Source organism: Anopheles maculipalpis, chromosome 3RL, assembly GCF_943734695.1.
Source record: "Anopheles maculipalpis chromosome 3RL, idAnoMacuDA_375_x, whole genome shotgun sequence".
Classification (NCBI taxonomy): Eukaryota; Metazoa; Arthropoda; class Insecta; order Diptera; family Culicidae; genus Anopheles; species Anopheles maculipalpis.
Genome location: NC_064872.1, coordinates 56,182,787 through 56,201,149, shown reverse-complemented (window position 1 = coordinate 56,201,149; position 18,363 = coordinate 56,182,787). Strand labels below are relative to the sequence as shown.

General features: G+C 42.7%; 1 protein-coding gene across 1 annotated transcript; it reads left to right on the top strand.

Annotated features, from left to right (window-relative positions):
* Nucleotides 1–1,369: 1,369 nt before the first annotated feature.
* LOC126562570 (zwei Ig domain protein zig-8) lies at nucleotides 1,370–16,133 on the top strand. The gene is made up of 8 exons (XM_050219119.1): nucleotides 1,370–1,557; nucleotides 4,304–4,458; nucleotides 5,057–5,134; nucleotides 5,364–5,496; nucleotides 9,029–9,148; nucleotides 9,277–9,379; nucleotides 13,586–13,683; nucleotides 15,862–16,133. Exons 1-8 carry the CDS (start codon nucleotides 1,515–1,517, stop codon nucleotides 16,131–16,133), a joined length of 1,002 nt encoding a protein of 333 aa, XP_050075076.1. The 5' UTR covers nucleotides 1,370–1,514.
* The last annotated feature ends 2,230 nt before the right edge of the window (nucleotides 16,134–18,363 follow it).

Below are 18,363 nucleotides of genomic sequence, written 5' to 3'. Positions count from 1 at the left end.
ATTGTAGACTGGCTGCCTGGTGATGCAATAGGACAACAACAGTACAGGAAGCTGACAAGCGAGCTGCCATTGTCGTCGGGGCGGTACCGATACGTTTTGTACGAAAGCATTCGAATATATCCTTCACCGACCTCCATCCCCGACTCGTTACACGCTCTCAAATGGTCCGGAAGGCGACAAAGTGGCGACCAACTCAATTACTCGATGTACATCAATGAGATATCCGGCTTTGATAGGCAAAACGTGGTACGGCAAGCGGTATTGTGTCTTTATTCCACCAGGCATCGGCACACTTGTAACAAGCGGTGTACAGATGAGCTTTGGATAGAAGCTTTGAGGTTTTCATTGGTGCCGGTTCTTTGCGATGGTTTTTTTTTACTTTCGCTTTTTTTTTGCAAGGCAGCATTTTGTTCGTCACAATTGTTTGTTCGACTCGATTCGATTCCCTTCACATGTGGGCATGTGAATTGGATTCGGGGTAAACATGTTTGGTTCGAAATCACATCCCACGCTTGTGAGACGTAAAGCGGCATTGCACATTTGAGCGCTTAGAACACTTTGTACGAAAATAAGTTTGATTGATTCCGGCGGATTACGTGATTTAAGTTACATTGGTTTCTTTTACAGAACAATTTGCAAAGTAAACACTCCCAACGAAACAAACTGGTCCGTTTTTGGAAACTTTTATTAATGGAGCTGAACTTAGAGTCGCATTTCTTCGAATATTTTTCTTACCACGAACCGGCATCATCATTGCCACACCTTTCTGCCAAAGAACACAATCGTGTGGAAGAATCTTCTATTCCCAATTTTCACACGATAGGTGCTAAAATAGGTGCCCAGAGGTGCCTTCCCGTTTTGTCGCACAATAATTTGATCACTATCTCGACCGGTGTAGAAACGAGAAAAGGTTCACCAGTAAAGCTAAAGGACGCTTTGCTGGCCAGGACGGTTCGGTGCCAAATGGCTAACGTGTTTTGGGCTGGGATAGAAAATTGCCAACCGACAGAGCTGAAAATAGATTATTGAATGGTGGCTTCTATTTGGTGTCTTTTATGTCACTATTTTTGGTTCTTTTCGTCGCTTATTGTGGCCATATCGGGTGTTTTCGTTTATGTTGCTGTTGTCCTAATTGTTTTCTTTGCCCAGAAATGTTTCATACTTGTGAACTAATTGTGGAGCTTTGGTCATTGATTTATCGATCAAACATGTTTAATTTAGAATTTTTACTAAGTAAAATATTAATTTAAAATGAATATTATTTTATTTAAATATAACTTCCTCCTCATATAATTCCTGTCCATTAATACGAACTATTGTCAACATCTCTTCCACAGATTATAGTGTAGCATCGTTGTAACATTTACTTGTAATGGCGAACAGAAATGCCGACATCTAATCAGCATACACAATTGGCCCCCATTCAGAATGGCACTGGCAACCCCAAGTAACATACGTGACACCAGAGCAACTAAATGTGAAGGAACCATCATAGCCAGTCGTGCACATCGAAAATGCACATAGAAAATGTTCTACGAGCGTCATGTATCATTTGGGGTATGTATGAACACTTTTAAGGCACAATGAATCATAATCATTTAATAAATTATTGATATGTCGCTGGATGGCATGTCGTTTTCGATGCCAAAAAAAAAAAAAATAACATGCAACTAGGCGGCTAAATGTAATTCGATGGTATTGTATAATTTTTACAGTAGTCCTCTGGAGGTATTACTGCATGTGATGTGGATTCCATCGTAACGTATTGAGCATCTGGTATTTTCCGTAAATTTTTTCTGTGCTAAGAACCTATTCCCTCACAGATTTCTGTTGGTCAATCTTTACTGGTAGAATTAGGCCCAACATTTCTCGATTTCACAGACTTAAAAGCTGCTTCAATGAATCAACTGTGCATCCATTTCCATCGATTAAGTAAAGTAAGCTAGGAATTTCATTTTAGTTACATGTAAAACCGAGTACATGTGAGGATACATTCTGACCAGTATATTTGTGGGTTTCCTTAACTGAGGATACCGATAAGAAGACTTATTATTAACTTTTTATTTAATACTGATGATTGGTTCATCAGCATTCTCCAGCATTCGATCTCTTAAGATATCGAATCATCAGGATATTGACTCCACCAAACGTCTCATTTTTCTCCCTACTCTTCAAATCACTCTGCACCTTCCAGATGTCCCACATTGAGGAATTTCTCCTGGCCAATAGTTTCTCTAATCTAGCAGTTTCTGTATTTCTCGAGTATTGTTTGATGATGCTTAAGTTGTAGTGCTCTGTTATCCTTTAAGACGATTTGGATGTGTAATGTTATGACAAGTGAAGTGGTTACAACTGTTAATCTCCACTGGAATGTCAAACATTTAACCATTAACTCAGAAGCGGATTTTGTCCTTTTGAGGCCCGTAGTGAAAATGATTTTGGGGCCTTTGGGGGAGTGGGGCAGTGGCGGATCAAGGTGTTGGGAGGCCTATGACGAAAGAAATATTGAATATGGGTCTAACACTAAGTTTCGTTAAGCAAATTTTTTTTCGTTAAATCTTTAAAATCAATCTGTCAAAGTGATGAAACTAACAAAAACAAAACCAAAAGTGAAAACAACTGTTCTTGTTGAAAAGATATTTAGTGTTGTAGCTGATATTTACAATTTCAAAATGTTTTTTTTTTCAATTCATGTGAACGATGATAGCAGTAGTAATAATAAAACAACGGAAGATCTTACTAAATAACGTCGGCTGCCTCGTTCTTTTATGTTTATGTTTGTTCTTTTGGAACCTGAAGCTTGAATTTAAACTGTGAAACTTTTGTGTAAACCCTTTTTGATATGTTCTCGAGGTTGTTCTTTTCAGTTTTTAGAACAATTTTCGTGTATCGAAGGAAAATTTCCTCGATATTCGTGATGAGATTGAGCTATAGTTTCCGCCAGTAAGGGCAAAAGGACTCACGCCAAAAGAAATGTTGGCTGCTACGCTGCGGTTTCTTGCGGAGGGGAGTTACCAAAATGGATCCGGGAAAAATTTCAATAAAGCAATTGCTCAACCAACTTTCTCCGTGGCATTTACCAAATGTTTAAATATTTTGGAAGAAAGGTTTTCGCTCAAATACATTTAATTAGAAATGGTACCAAATGAGCAGCAAGATGCCTGACGATATTTTTTTTCCCCGTAGCGACATCTTTTCCTTTCTGAAATAAAATACTCACATTTTGAATGGAACTGCACAAGAAAACTAACTGGAAACACACAGGAACCAGTGAGTTTGGCGCCTTTCCGTTTCGAATAGCAGACGGAAAACAGTTTGACAAATACGAGTCTAAGTTTGTGTTAGAGAATACAAATTCTTGGCAGTGTTTGACTTGTAAGTTTGCCTTTCGTTAAGTTTTTGTTTTCTTGCAGAAAACACAAACGGCTGTCACAATTTGAATCTTCCGTTTTTGACAATTTGTATGTGATAATCAGGCCTATTGTTGAAGACAATCTGCCATTGATGCTTTTAATATGATCGTTGAGCACTATAATATTGCACCACACACCATTTCTGATAAGACCTATTCAGCAATGTCAGCAATAGCAAAACTCTAAGTTATGTGGATTTCTGCCAATAATCATCTCAAAAAGCCTTTTCTGCGCATATCTTTAAGCTGAGGAGCTGAAGTTTTCATACAGTCTTATACATCCCCAGTATCACATTCAGCATCGTTTGAGTAAAACAAACAATTAATGCCTCTAACGTAAGACGCATTTTCACAACAGACGTATGTGCATTCATCCAGATTCTTAAGATTGCAAAACGAAAATAAATAACAACACGTTTCCTTCCAGCAAACATTCATCAGACGAGTGTTTCCTTCGTTTGATGACGATGTATTGCTCATTTAAACATTCTCATGCTTGTCTTACTACACCTGCATTCGTTTGAAGCGAAACTGAATGTTCATTACATTCCTCCAAAAAATCATTGTTTATGCCGACCAAACCTTCAACCAAACCGTTCTGTTCAGGCTAGCCGGCACACAAACACACCAACGAAACGGATGCCATTTTATTTTTGCACAACACATGGCAAATAGGTGCGACGGAGCACAGTGTGAGAGTTTACGAAACGATTCCATCAAATGTTGCCTGCTAACGTGCTGTTTATTCAATGTGGTACGCCGGTATCATGTTGCGACGCACATCCCTCACGGATGCTATCGCTTATAGAATATTCATACATTTTCTTTGTTTCCAACGTGTGCCTTCTATGTTATTTTTTTTCACGTTTCACTCTCTTCCTCTTATCGCAGTTTCCGTCAGCTCGAACATTATAATGACCGCCACGACCGAGGAGTCCGATACCTTGCAACCGTACTTTGACTTTGACGTGCCGCGCAATCTCACCGTTACCGTGGGCCAGACCGGGTTCCTGCACTGCCGGGTCGAGCGTCTAGGCGATCAGGATGTGAGTATTTTCTACCGCACTATGCTCAAGTTTATTTTCCCGACCCGGTTTGCTCTCACGCTCGGGGTGTGCCTGGGCACTTTGTGTCTGTATGCATGTGGGTGTAATTTGCGATACCTTGAAAATCGATTCTTGCACCACATTGAAATCGATAAACGAAGTTAAATTAATTTTGCGAATATACTGCACGAACGTGCTGCAATCATGAATATCGGAAAACACTTTGCAGTGTGGTGCCACCAGCCGGAAGCATCTCGTTGCTCCTAAAATCCATTCTAACACTCTTTAATAATACGGATAAGTACAAGCCACAAGTTACGGCTATTTTTATGATAGATTTATTCAAAATTAAACTATTTTTTAATTGTATTTTAGCTTCGTAAAACAATAGAATTATCTGTCACCAATTGTAATCAAAGCTGCCATTACATCGCGAAAAAACTGCAACTTTGATAGCTTTTTCATTCTTTTATTGATGTCTTGTTTAGTGCCACCGAACGAAGTAATTGAATTACACGACATCAATCTTCCGTCCTGCAGCAGTATTAATTAAAAAAGCTCCCCAAAACTAAATTGATCGATTTGAAATGGTTTGCAGGTTGCGTGGATACGACAGCGTGATCTGCATATACTTACGATGGGAGCCTCCACGTACACATCAGACCAACGATTTCAGGTACGTTTGATGGCAATTAAACATTGCCGCAGAAACCCAAAAAAAAAAGAGCAGGAAACGAATTTTCTCACAGCCACTTCAATCTTAGCACTCCTGGCATGGTTCCCATTGCCAGTCCAGGTGTTGGCGTGGAACACAATCAATTAAAGCTCCGTACGACCAAGTTGAAGTGGGGTTTGACCTGTTTTCCATTTCCTTCACTCTATATGTTTCTCTCTCTCTCTCGCAGGTGATACGACCGGAAGGTTCCGTCAACTGGACGCTGCAAATAAAATATCCCCAGACACGTGACTCGGGCGTGTACGAGTGCCAAATCAACACCGAGCCGAAAATGTCCCTGTCATATGTGTTGAATGTAATTGGTGAGTTTACAACAATACCCTCGGCTGCTCGGGACGTAATTGGTGAAAGAAGAATAAGGCTTTAGACGAAGTACGAACCAAATGTTAACCCCAAAAATCGTCCCCCAGTTCCAACCCCGAGCCACCATCTCACCCCAAAGCTAACGCGCAAAAGCTTGGCGAAACTTTTTCCGAGGTGATGCATTTCTGCCTAAAAGTGGGTACAGAAGTTTGCCGAATAAATCACCTAATTTAATTTAAAAACTCACCCAACCATGAAATAAACAAGCAACACAACGCAGCAACAGAGAAAAAAGCTTACCACTATCAAACACACGCACACACAACCGAAAGGGAAGAAACTCGTGCACGCTGTGGAAGCTTTGGACGAGCTGGACGGGGTTTTTTTTTCACGAGAAGAATGAGCAAAAGTGAACCGGTACCGGTGTGTGTAGGTGTGCCATGGTTTAGCTCAAAGCCACAAGGCGTAATTGGCCTTGTCGTGTTTGGCTTCTTTCCTTTTCTGTGCTCTGCGTGCAGACGTAAATTTAATAACTTTGTCCTTTCGGGCAACCAGCCCACCAACCGGCACCCAGTGGTTCAGGGAAGGAAACAGTCAAGTGGAATTCAGCCATTTTGCACCAAAACCCAAGCCCTGTACACCTTCATCATGTGCGCAAAACGCATGCATACCAAAGGTTACCGAAACCTTTTAAGAGGGCCGTAACGTCAGCATACGTACGCTGTCCTCTGGCCGTAACGTGTCTTCTGGCATTTGTGTTACATTAAAATGTCTTCACAGCCTAAGGTTACCTTACCTTTTGGGTCTGGATTTGTACGAGTTGAAGATGATGTAATTTAGTTCAACTTACTCATGCTGAGATGTACACCACTGTGGCGGAAGAGTTACATTGTTTAAAATTATTTTAAGAACTGGAGATGCTCATGCCTTCATTGCTAATAACCCTTATAGGGTTGACGGTATCTTTAAGCTTGACGGTTTCACATCCTTTTGCAAGGTGATGCTTCTTCAAAGTATAATGTTATACTTGAAATCAGAGCTTTAGAGATGTTTTCCTAAATTAATTTCTAACCTTTGCATTGCTGCTCTCATATCATGGTGGTACGTGTAAACGGATAAATTAATTGCAGGTATCAACTCAAAAACAGTAAAATACCAAAACTCACAATAACCCTATCATTGCAACGCTTGGCAAGCACTCCGATGGGCCATTTCGGTGTCCCTGCCGTGCTTTGCGACCCGCATTAATGTCACCCATGCTGATCTGTGCATAAAAGTTTAATCATTATCCCCACCCAATGGCACCAGGACTGGCCCCGGGTACGAGGTACGCAACACAGACTGATTGGCTAAATGAGCAAGACACTCACGATGGTGCAGTGCCGACCCCGTTCAGGAACTCATTCTGGCTCATTCCCATTAGCCTGCCGTCAAGGTACTTAGGTGCGCCACACAAAACTCTCTGCCCTCATCTGCTTCACCAACGCCACTCAGCCGGACGCTTAATGAAAGGCGCTCTGGGTTGTCTGCCCTGGGACACGATTTGTGCCAGACAGGCCCAACCAAACTCGTCCCAGTCGACAGGCTACAAGTGGAAGCCCCGATAAGCCACGCCAGAGTAAGTGTGGATTATACTGGGGCGGGGTGGCTCGTACAATGAAGAGGGTTTTACTTTTGTCGGGCCACCTGCGCTGCATGTGCCGCCGGAGCGGATGGGTTAATTGATTTTCCGAACCCATTGTGTAATACGGCTCCGTCGGTGACCGTTCGCTATCGCGTTAGTCTCATTTTCGTCTGGAGGCGTCGAAATGTGGTGTTAAATTTGATGTAGGTCGGTGTTGATAACATGCTTCCAGACATCGCTCCCATCCATCAACGCAAGGGATACGATGCGTATGCTACTAGTGCAACGGGCCAGCTTCAAAACTTCTCGGTCAAGTACGCAAATGAACATGTTTACCGTGGGTGGTACCACCCTTACACAACCACCACGCGTCCGTTGCCACGTCAGATGTCAATTTGGGCAGTCGGAAAACAATTTGTTTGTTTATGGCTTTAGTTTTTCTCACGCTTCATGAATTTTCGAATGCGAAAAGCATCAAACCAACAACACACAAACAAAACAAAAAAATCATTGGAAAACTTGCACATGACCCCTCCCTCAGAGTAGCTCGTCCAACCCGGCACTCGGAAGACAAACAACACGACCAAACAACATCACGACGAACACTAAACTTTCTCCGATTTTTGGGCCATAAGTATACACAAACACAAACACACCCAAATGCACAAACACCAAAGGACGACAACCCGGGAGTTGTCATCTGCCTAAATGGTTTTCCCAAAAACGCACCGTCGTCTGCGAACACAGTTTCGGCCGGTCGAAGTTTCATTTAAATATTTGCCCACAGGGCTTCCGACAGCGTCTCGTGCCTTTTGCGCTCGTCTCGTTTTATATGTTCCCGTGCTGCTGTCTCGCATCTGCAACAGGACCTGTCGAGTCTCCCGGGGGTGCGCATATTATCTTACCCCGCTTCGGAGACGAAGACGACGATGCCTTTCTTGCACTTTTGCTTGCTGCATAGAAACTATGCCGTTTTGCGGGTGAACATACAAAAAAATACTTACACACACACACACACACACACACACACACAAGAACACAAACCCCGTTATATCCGAGGAAGAAAAAAAAATGGCTAGTTTGTCGGAAGGGAACTTTTCCGATGCGAAATCTCCCCTTCCGGGTTCACCCCATCACGCCACAACTTGCGCTGCGTTTGGCGTTTGGCAAACGTTATTCGAACGCAATTTCACTTCACCGTTTATCCAGCAAGTGGGATAGAAAAGTCAACAACACATTCCTGTTGATGTTGGGTCTAGGTTTTTTTCCCTCCGAGCTTTTTTCTTCCTTCCCCCTTTTTTTTTTTGTGTGTTGCTTTATTCGAGTGGAATGTTCCAATCCCAAGGGGAACCATTTTTTTGCACTCGTCTGCTTTTCTGCTCCCCACTCCGAACGGTGTCAGAGCTGGAAAAGTGTTTATTTAAATTTGGGAAAATGATTTCATTCTAGAACTAACGGAAATGGTGCCTTTTTGTGTGCGCGACAGCCGAAAGACGCAACTGTCGGGTGAGCAGTATACTACTAACGCATGCCACAGTTTAGTTTACTTTGGTGCGCGGTGTGTTGTGAACTCTTTTTTCGGAAGCTTCCGACCGGCGAATGTTCTGCAAAATTTGCTTTACAAACAGCGCGAAAAACTGTTGCGGTGAATACGATAAACGAGCGAACGAACGAACTGGGATAAATTAACTTTTGAAGGCATTAAACGAGCGTGTGTTTCAGTGATACATTGGCCGTTATGGCGTTGTGGTAGGTCACAAGCTTCAGAATATATCAAGCTACAACCGTTCGTTGAGCTGGAGACCAAGAAAAAAAAAGGAATATTTTTTCTGTTCGAAAGCTTACTACCATTACAGCGGTGCTTTTCTGTGCGTCACCTTTTTGCGTTTTTTTTTTTTCCCCCACAGAATTACGCGCCCGGATACTGGGACCGTCGGACATATTCGTAAAGTCTGGCAGCGAAATAACGATGGTTTGCATCATCCAGCAGGGACCACACGAGCTGGGTACGGTGTTCTGGTACAAGGGTAGGTACATCAGCAATCCCAAATCATCATCAGTCGCGTGGTCCACGTGGTCTGTCTGCCTGCCAACATATCTTTAATTTCTTGTCCTCGCTCGCGGACGGACGTATACATGTTTTCTTGATACGCAGGAAGTACGCTGGTGGAACCGCTCGCACAGGAAAACGACATCCATTCCGGCGATCGTGGACGAATCACCATCGAAACAGATTGGACAGATGCCCTGACATCGAGGTAATAATAAAAGTGTAGCCAAGTGAAATAATTGAACAGGAATGCTATGCCTCGCTTAGACGCGCCGTCCCTTGCCTTGTCGTCGTCTCGGTCGTTTAGGAACGTTTGTCACGAACGGTCCGATACCGTCACAAACGATGAGCGGTTGAGTGTTGAAGCTGAGATTGAATCTAAGGTCAGTTAGCTAGGCTGTAGTACAGATATGCATTATGGCAGCTTCATATGATGTCCGTTACACGTTTAGCACCTCAATTTGCTATTCATAATATTTATTCACATTCGGAGCAGTGTACAACCATCGCTTTCCTAAGACACAATTCTTCTTTAACACTGCAACCACCCAAATCGGTTTGCCATTTCTAGCTTTCTTAGACCTCGCTTTAAAGTGTAAACGAATTTTGATAAGCCTGTAACCGAGTCACAGGCGAGTACCCTTAAACTACTGATTTTTTATGACTCCTCACAGATTGATGATGATGAAAATTACTGAATTTTCTTAATATTGGTCATAAAGTCATAAATGAGTGAGTTCAGTAGAATTTTCGTTTGTTCAATGGAAATTAAGAGCAATTTTGTGGGTGTAAATATCTTTTATTTGACATGTGAACTTGATGAAAACAGGAACTGGAAACGACATAATTATATGTTTTTATTTACACTAACTACATAAGGCCACCTGCCACAAGAGATTTCTAAAGACCAATTTCAGGTTCTCATGAGTGTTTGTGGAATTTTCTCGCTTTGAAATCGCATTTGAAGAAACTGCTCCATACACAAATTTTCAACACGGAGCAATGGAGAAAAAGATGAAATCGCATTTTTGAGATTTTATGACAGTTTCGCACCGATTTCAAAAGTTTGAAATTTCGTGTGGACCAGGGTGGATTATAGCACCTCATATGGACGAGCACCTAATATAACGAGTTAGCTAAAAAGAGTGCTTTCCAGCTTTTCTACCTATGACGAAGAAAGAAATTTAATCACTCTGCTTGTAGCTTGTAGAATAGGTGAATCTGTGTATGGAGAATGTATTCGGAGAGGTCTTGATATCCACGAGAAGATAGCGTATCTGCTACAAAACTGTCCTGGTTTACTACCACACTGGATTTAACATATTACTTAGTTAATAAGTTAAATTCTAAATTGCCATCCTCTGTACTATGTCCAGTGTGTGAATCCCTTGTTCAATCCTTTATCCTTCCCGTAGTGTCTAATTGCATTTCTCCGTACCAGCATGACTTTATGCCCAAACGTTCTACTTCGACAAATCTTATGTGTTTTGTGTCTGTTATTATGTCCAACATTGTCTGTAAACGTCAAGTAGACACTATATTTATATACTGCCTTCAAAGCAGCTTTTGATAGTTTGCCAAACGACCTACTGCTTGCAAAACTGGAGAAACTTGGGTTTGGAGGACCAACCTTGTCCTGGATCAGGTCCTTTCTTACGAATCGATCTTATTCAGTTAGATTGGAACACTCGTTTTCATCTTCATTTGTGGGCTTATCTGGCGTTCCTCAGGGAAGTGCACTCAGTCCTATCATTTTTACCCTAGTCATCTATGACTGCATCATTGTTCTTCCAACTGATGGACACCTTCTTTTTTCTGATGATATCAATATCTTTCTCCCCGTGTCTTCGTTTTCCGACTGTCGATCTCTCCAAAGCTCTCTTAGTGACTTTTCTGTTTGGCGTTTGAACAATGGGTTGGTGCTCTGCCCCTCTAAATGTTGTGTCATCTCTTTCGGGAGACCTTCTGCTGACCGGCTGTTATGGAACTACTCTTTATGCGGCACCCAATGAGTAGAGTAACCACCGTGAAAGATCTTGGGGTCTGGCTGGATGAGGGTCTCTCATTCGATGAACACATTAATCATGAAGTAATAGCTAAGCTAATAAAGCTAATAGAGCATTAGGCCTAATTTTCCGCATGGCTTCTGAGATCAGAGATCCTTTATGTTTAAAGGCACTGTACTGCGGCTGGGTTCGCTCTGTTCTGGATTATACAAGCGTAGTGTGGACCCCAGCCGGAGAAACCGCTATGCAGAGAATAGAGAGGGTTCAGAGCAAATTTACGCGCCTCGCTGTCCGCAGATTTCTACAGGGTTACACCGTTCCTGTGCCCTCATATTCTCTCCACTGCCGTATGTTGGCTCTAATAGATATTAGATTCCGTCATTCGCACGTGCAGTCCTACTTCATCGCCTCTATCCTTTCCTCTGAACTCGACGTTCCTTCACTTCTATCTTCTATACTCCTGTATGTCCCTTCTCGACGACTTCGTGATAGACCACCCAGATTCATCCCTTCCCGCCGTTTGGTTTTTGGCCAGAATGATCCTTGGTTAAGATGTTGCGTCTGTTTCAACAGAGATCACGAGCTGTTCGACTTCAACTTTCCTATTTTCCACTTCCGAACCCGCCTTCTAGAGTCCACTACCTTTACTCCATAAAAAATCTTTTCCTCTAATGTCTCTTCATCATTATTCCCCCCCCCCCTCCCTACCCTAGTTTAAGGATATACATTGTGTAGTCCACAGAAATTAAAATAAATAAAATAAATAATTAAATAAATAAAATCAAAGTGGATATATTCACTGTTCGAAACCTGCTTAGAGAAATTCTAGTCTTCCGATCTCTATCGAGATCATCAGTACATTTCAGCACATTAATACAGAATTCAAGAAGGCGAAATATATCAAAGCCTTTTTATTAGCATATATTTTATTGTCTTATCTACTTTTTGTCTGGCGAAAAGGATCTAAGCAGCACGATAGAAATACTTAAAAGCTATCCTCAAATTTACAAATAAAATCAAAGAGTTAGTAACAAAAGAGCAAAAAAATGGGTGTCCAAGATCTCCCGAGATTTTACAGCCGAAGAAAAAATGGGACAATGAAAATGAGCTGTGATCGAAATTCATGCGTCAATTTATTAAGGAACTTCAGCGTCTGTTCCTAGTTTACAGGGTTATCACATGATCGACCTATTTAAGGGCTCATTTTATTGGCAGACTCTGTTTAAATGGTCATGATATAAAGTGGAGCATTATACTCTTATGAATGCATACAATAATTCTCAAGCATCATCAAAAAATTACATACATTTTTTTTTACATTCCAACAGTCTTATAAGCTACCAGCATTCTTCGCCCTTTGCTATTCTACTAAACAGCAGTTGAAACGAGAGCTACGAGTCGAAATTGCAATTATTTCACTACCAGCTCTTCCTTTAAGGAAGAATTCACCAATTATCATCCATGATGTACCTTTGCCGGCAGTGAAATACAATGGAAAGGAAACTGTATCATAAAAATACCCACCCAGAAAACATTATCCGAGACTTGGTCGCCCAGTGCCAGCCGAGAGCAAGCAGCAAAAGCAATTACGACTTTCCTCCCCCTGCCCATCCGGCCAGCGTCAGCGATTGCTTGCAATTGAAGCCGGCAAACTTCACAGAAACCAAATCCTTACAGCTCGAAACGTAACCCAACCCGGCGTTTCCATTGTTTTGCGCGCCAAAGTCTTCCCGCAAGGAGGGCAAAATCTGCAACGAAAGCTCTTTCTGCAAGTTGGCTCACAACTTTATGCTTCGATGCAAACGATGCATTCTGACACCGGTAGTAGCAGTAGCAGCTAGGTTGTTGAGGTGTGTGTGTGTGTGTTCGCCCAAACGGAAGCGTAATGTGGGTTTTTTGGGGCAAAGTCCCGGGAAAGGGTTTTTATGTGAACAGAATTAGAGGTTTTGTATAGGAAAATGCAGGCAGCGTGATAGCAAAATCTGTGGGCATTCTAGTGCCATGTGCGAGACGAAGGTGTACCGTAATATACATGAATATGCAAATATCACCCACCCGAAAGGTACAGGTACAAGGTAACCAGGCAATTGCATTCCACCTTTTTGACGGAATAATCCAAACGCCGGGTGAACGAAGGGTGACCCAGACAACGGCACGGTGACGGTTGGTGGTGAATATGTTCCGAATTGCGGTTTTCGGTGATAGCTTTGGTTGTTAATCTCAATCCGTTTTTCGTTTCTCCCTTATCTTCCATTCTTCGGCGACCCATCCGGATGGACGGTATCATAACGGCAAACGGTTGCCTAACACCAACCCAACATGCACCGTACTGCACGTACTGTGGTGCACTGTGGTTTACTTCTTCTGGACGCTGCATCGTTCGATATCGCAATGGTTCGGGTTTGCAGATTAAAGATAAAACGAGCCGTGCAGAGCGATACCGGAAACTACACCTGTGTACCGACGATGGCCCGCTCTGCAAGCGTCTATGCTCATGTAATTAGTGGTAAGTTATGGTTGACTTGAGTCAACATTCGAATGGTTCGGTGTATGCAGGGTACAGGACACCGACCAAGGTGGTAATGCCTAACCACCAGCAAGTGGTGTGGAAAATGAGTAAGCAAAACCAACGGCCAGCAGCAACAGCAAAAAACTTACAAAACAAAAAAAAATAAACGCACAACAATTCTCATTGAAATGTGTGTAAAGCAGCGTCATAATGCCATGATATGTGTACGAGTGGAGTGCCTTAGCCGGAGGTAGGCGAAATAAAAAAACAAAGCAACCACCCGGATGAATGTGCAGGCACGTAGCGGCAACTGTTCGTGCTTCGTGCTGTTCGTTGGGATGAATGACTTTTTTTTCTGCTGTTCGTTATTTCGTGTCTAAATTTCTTATCCTCCATATGCTCGATGTATTTCCCGTGCTTGTGTGTAGAGAGCAGGAAGCACACTAGTTGGAGTTAATTCTCCAAATAGCATCGTCTCATTTACATAAGGGTCGGTTTCTTGCCCAACAGTACTGTGCAGTGTGCCGGATTATTGACGGCAAAGACCTTGGGTTGTTTTTAAGCGCCTGGGATTACACGTATCAAACGTATTCCTGCCGCATCTTTTCCTGGTCGTGAGGGTGAGGAGGGGGAGTTGGCGTGTAGAAAGGGGAGGACGAATGGAGGATGAAAAAGCCCATACAACCGAACAGCTAAGCCAAAACATTCCGAGCATGTAAAATTCGATTTATCTCCAGCTGTAGATGGTTTTTCGGAAGCCTGTTTCAGGACTATTTATGTTGAACGCATGTTTCGTATGCATCGGTTCGTAATGTTGGGGACGATAAAAGTTCCCTAGCTTCGTGATGCAGATGATTGTTTTCTACGGCAATGTTCGTGCATTGCATTCCAGGGTACGTACAGGATAGATCAGTTCCAGAAACATGCTGAGGCATAAATTTGGATCAGAGCTCTAAAGTTTGCTTTTATGCAATTTGTGGGAAATGTGACCGTATGTTGGGATCATAATTTTTGCTTTTATCAAAATTGTACAGAATCTAAGTTATAACACTAACAAATAATAAAATATAAGACAATGATGGCTATTGAGCTAGCCAACAACTTGTAACAACTGTGATTTCTTAAGTTGTAAAGCTTGAACTTTTATTCCTTTAGAGTAAAATTGAATCGATTTTTAAAAATGAAATTTAAAGTATTTTTGAATGCTTAAGGGATGGTCTTATAATCATCTATTTATCCATCTATTTTGAGCATTAAAATATTTGTTCTATCTAAATCTACTCTAAATCTTCAATCCTTATGTTTTAAATATTAGATTGAAGGACATTAAATGGGTGTTTCGTGATCTTCGTGATTTTAAATATTTTTTATTGAGTTAGCAGCCACAAGTTTATTTAAGCAGAAGGGCTTTACATTCACCGAGACCCGATGAGATTTGAATCCCGGTCCTTAAGAAGACCGATGCCGCTGTCGCCTATTCCACCGGGCCACCCCAAATCGGCCCGCAATCTTCTTTGATGCTTTAAAATCTTCTTTTGGTGTCAAATTTTGTCCATTGCATATGCAATTACTTAATATCAAGTTCTGAACATGAAAATTTTCAGAATACTTTGAAATTACCCAACCAAGCTCCCAGAATACCTGTGTGACTTTATGTAAGTCTTTGAAAGCTTCTAGTCGTCCAGTAATTGGTGGTACAATGCTAAATGGATAAGAGTATTTGAGCCTAAAAATGTCTTTAAAATTATCTGATAACATATCATTCATTTTCAATTTCTTCTCAAGCATTGTGCAATTTTCAAGATGGTTTGTCCGTGCATGAGCACTGTAAAAAGTTCCAAGTGTTATCATCGTTGATTTCATTTTTGGTCCTTTGCTCCAAATTTGATATAAATATCAAACGAGTAGTTTTAAGCACGCTTTGTTCCCTAATGTCCCCTACGTAAGAATTTATTCAGACAACACGGGAGCATTCCTTGCATAAACCGGCGAACCTGCTTGTGGTTTCAAATTTAGATATCGTTTAATGTACCGCAAAACAAACAAAACAACTTATGAATAAATCTGTCGCTTGTAAGTCTTTACGAGCGTGATGTAAACATTCGCCATGTGAAAAAAGCGCGCTTTCTACACTCCACAGCATCCTTTCGATTCTACCCCTCTTCTCCGTTGCAGGCGAGCATCCAGCGGCAATGCAGCACAATGCAGCCCGCACCATTGGCCAGCCAGCACTACAGCACAGCATGTGCATCCTATTATTGTTGCACCTGGCCACTCTGCTGTACCTGGTGGTGATGGGCGATCGGTGGTGGTCCCACCGTGCCGGTGGACAGAACACTATCCTGCGGCGACCGGTCCGGGCACGTATGGCCCGCGGCACAAGCTCAAACCCTGCAGCAGCAGCTAACCGGTGTGGTGCGATAGTTTTTCCAACCCAGCCCAGCTAGCACAAAGTTTCGCAATTTGGCATACCCGGGCGCCAAATGGAATCTCGCACGTATGATGATGACGATGCACCAAAGCCCCGGGCCACACGTCGCGCCACTGTCCAGTGAATGAATTCTCCCGCAGTGTGGAAAATTTATTGTTTCATTTGCTGCAAAATGGCTCCTCTCTCGTTGGGACTGAAACCCATCTTACCGCACCTAGCGATGCACGGCTGCACTGTTGAGTGTGGGAAGCGTGCAGCAAAAGAAATCCCCCCACCCCCCCCACACACACAAACACACACACACACGGTGGAACAAAAGTTGAATAGACAAATCGAAAATATCTTCATTCATAGTGGAAATTCTGATTCATCATACATTCCTAAAGAGAAAGGAGCTGTAGAGAACGTTGCCGACATACACGAACACAAAGGCAGCCATTCCTATTCATATACACACTCACACTCGCCAATACTCTTCAGCGAATGATTTGGTAATACGAACGAGAACAAATCAACCGAGAATAGTCAACGACAAGCCTGGATTAAATTTTGTTTCTCCCTTTTACCGGTTGGAGCATAAAGTGCTTCAGTCTAGCGCATCAGAAAGGAACGGACTGTGACGACGGCAAAATCATACTGTTGGCCATCGTAGAGAACCTACACCTTCTTCATCCACACTTTATGCTTCCAATCGATCGTCATCCGGTCCCGAATCGGTTGAATTGAATGATACGATGCATGCGACGATTTCTTCGTGCTGTTTCTTTGATGCAAAGAAGCACAACACGTGCACTAGGTAGATAAGAGAGAACAATTTCATTTCAAACTATGTATACAAGAACAGCAACACAAAAAAAAAACAAGACAAAACACTAGATGGAGTTTGCCATTTGATGAAATAAACACATTTGAGACGCAAATCTTGCCAGATTGGCTGGTTTCATCCTAACACAACCTCGAATTGAAAGAAATGCTGATCCACACGATGAAAACAGGTAAACTTTTTAAACAACTTACGAAACTGTTGACAAACTCAAGACATTATTCCAAAATCACAAAACCACCAAACGGAAACATCGCCACTAGACATCGCTCCTTTGCATAATAGAAATAGTTTACTGCTAAAAGTCGTTTTCCGCAGCAACAAAACTGTTGCGTCTTCGGCGATAAAGCGCCCACCATAGGGAAACTTATCCACCCCGAGACAAATTACCATTGCGTTGAAAGCTTCACGCGCGGCCAAAAAGTTATGACCGTAAGCTCACCATGTAGTAGTGGAAGTGTTAATTAATTTGACATAATATCACCTGGTCCGGTCCGTTCGTCCGGGATCGCTCAACGAAAGAGTGAGAGAGCACCGATAATCTTTCGGCGAACCATAACTTTGAGCAAACCGGCGTTCAAAACTTTGACTTTCGTCCAATATCAGACGACGCCCCATAATCGGAACCCGCAGCAACATGCAAACGCTCCGCTTCCTCTCCTCCGGCCTGTCCTGATGTCCTTCCATGGGATGCTTGATTATTATTGCATAAGCTAATTAAGTCTTCCAACAGTTTCCCCGTTAAGCCTCTCTAGCCTACTGTCCCAGCAAAGTCCTACTTACCCCAGGAGTGTGTGGGCTCGTTACACGTCCAAAACGATCAGGTAGCGAATCGAACGGGATTGTGCGAATGGGAATCACTTTCCGTTCACCTGCCGCCCGTGATGGGTGGGCATCTCTCCGGTGGCAGCTTCTCATCATCGAAATTAGATTTGGTCGATGGAAGTAAGCTCACCAGCTGGCAACTAATCGTTACGGATGGGTTCATTCCGAAAATGAGGCGGGGCCCCTGAGTGAACGAGCTAGTGGAGATGGGATTCCAGCTACTCGAATCTGTCCCGGATCGGTTCGGCCATCTTTACCGGCCATCACCATTTTCATGGGGTTTCGTGTTGCTCTCGGGCGTAACGTATCTTGACCCGAATGTCCCGCTCGATTGTAGGAAAACGAGATTTTCCTTCAACGCTGTAAGATATGCGATGTGGAAAACTATAAGAGGTTTTAGGTAAGTAGAGCATGTTAAACGCTACCCCACTTGGGTGGGCTTTTCAACACAAAACCGTACCGCTCGCGGCCAGTTTGCCAGTATTCGGAAGATTTGAGAACCATTTAGACGTGAGCTGTGCGTGGGATGGCAACTTCCCGTGCGGCCCACGCTCTCCAACGCTCACTGATTAGTGCATGAAACTGAACGTACCACGAG

Excerpts from the sequence above, each read along its gene's own strand:
- LOC126562570 (XM_050219119.1), top strand. The coding sequence starts at position 1,515 with ATGCACATAGAAAATGTTCTACGAGCGTCATGTATCATTTGGG. Across the intron at positions 5,135-5,363 it reads CATCAGACCAACGATTTCAG|GTGATACGACCGGAAGGTTC; the intron begins GTACGTTTGATG and ends TCTCTCTCGCAG. Across the intron at positions 13,684-15,861 it reads CTATGCTCATGTAATTAGTG|GCGAGCATCCAGCGGCAATG; the intron begins GTAAGTTATGGT and ends TCTCCGTTGCAG.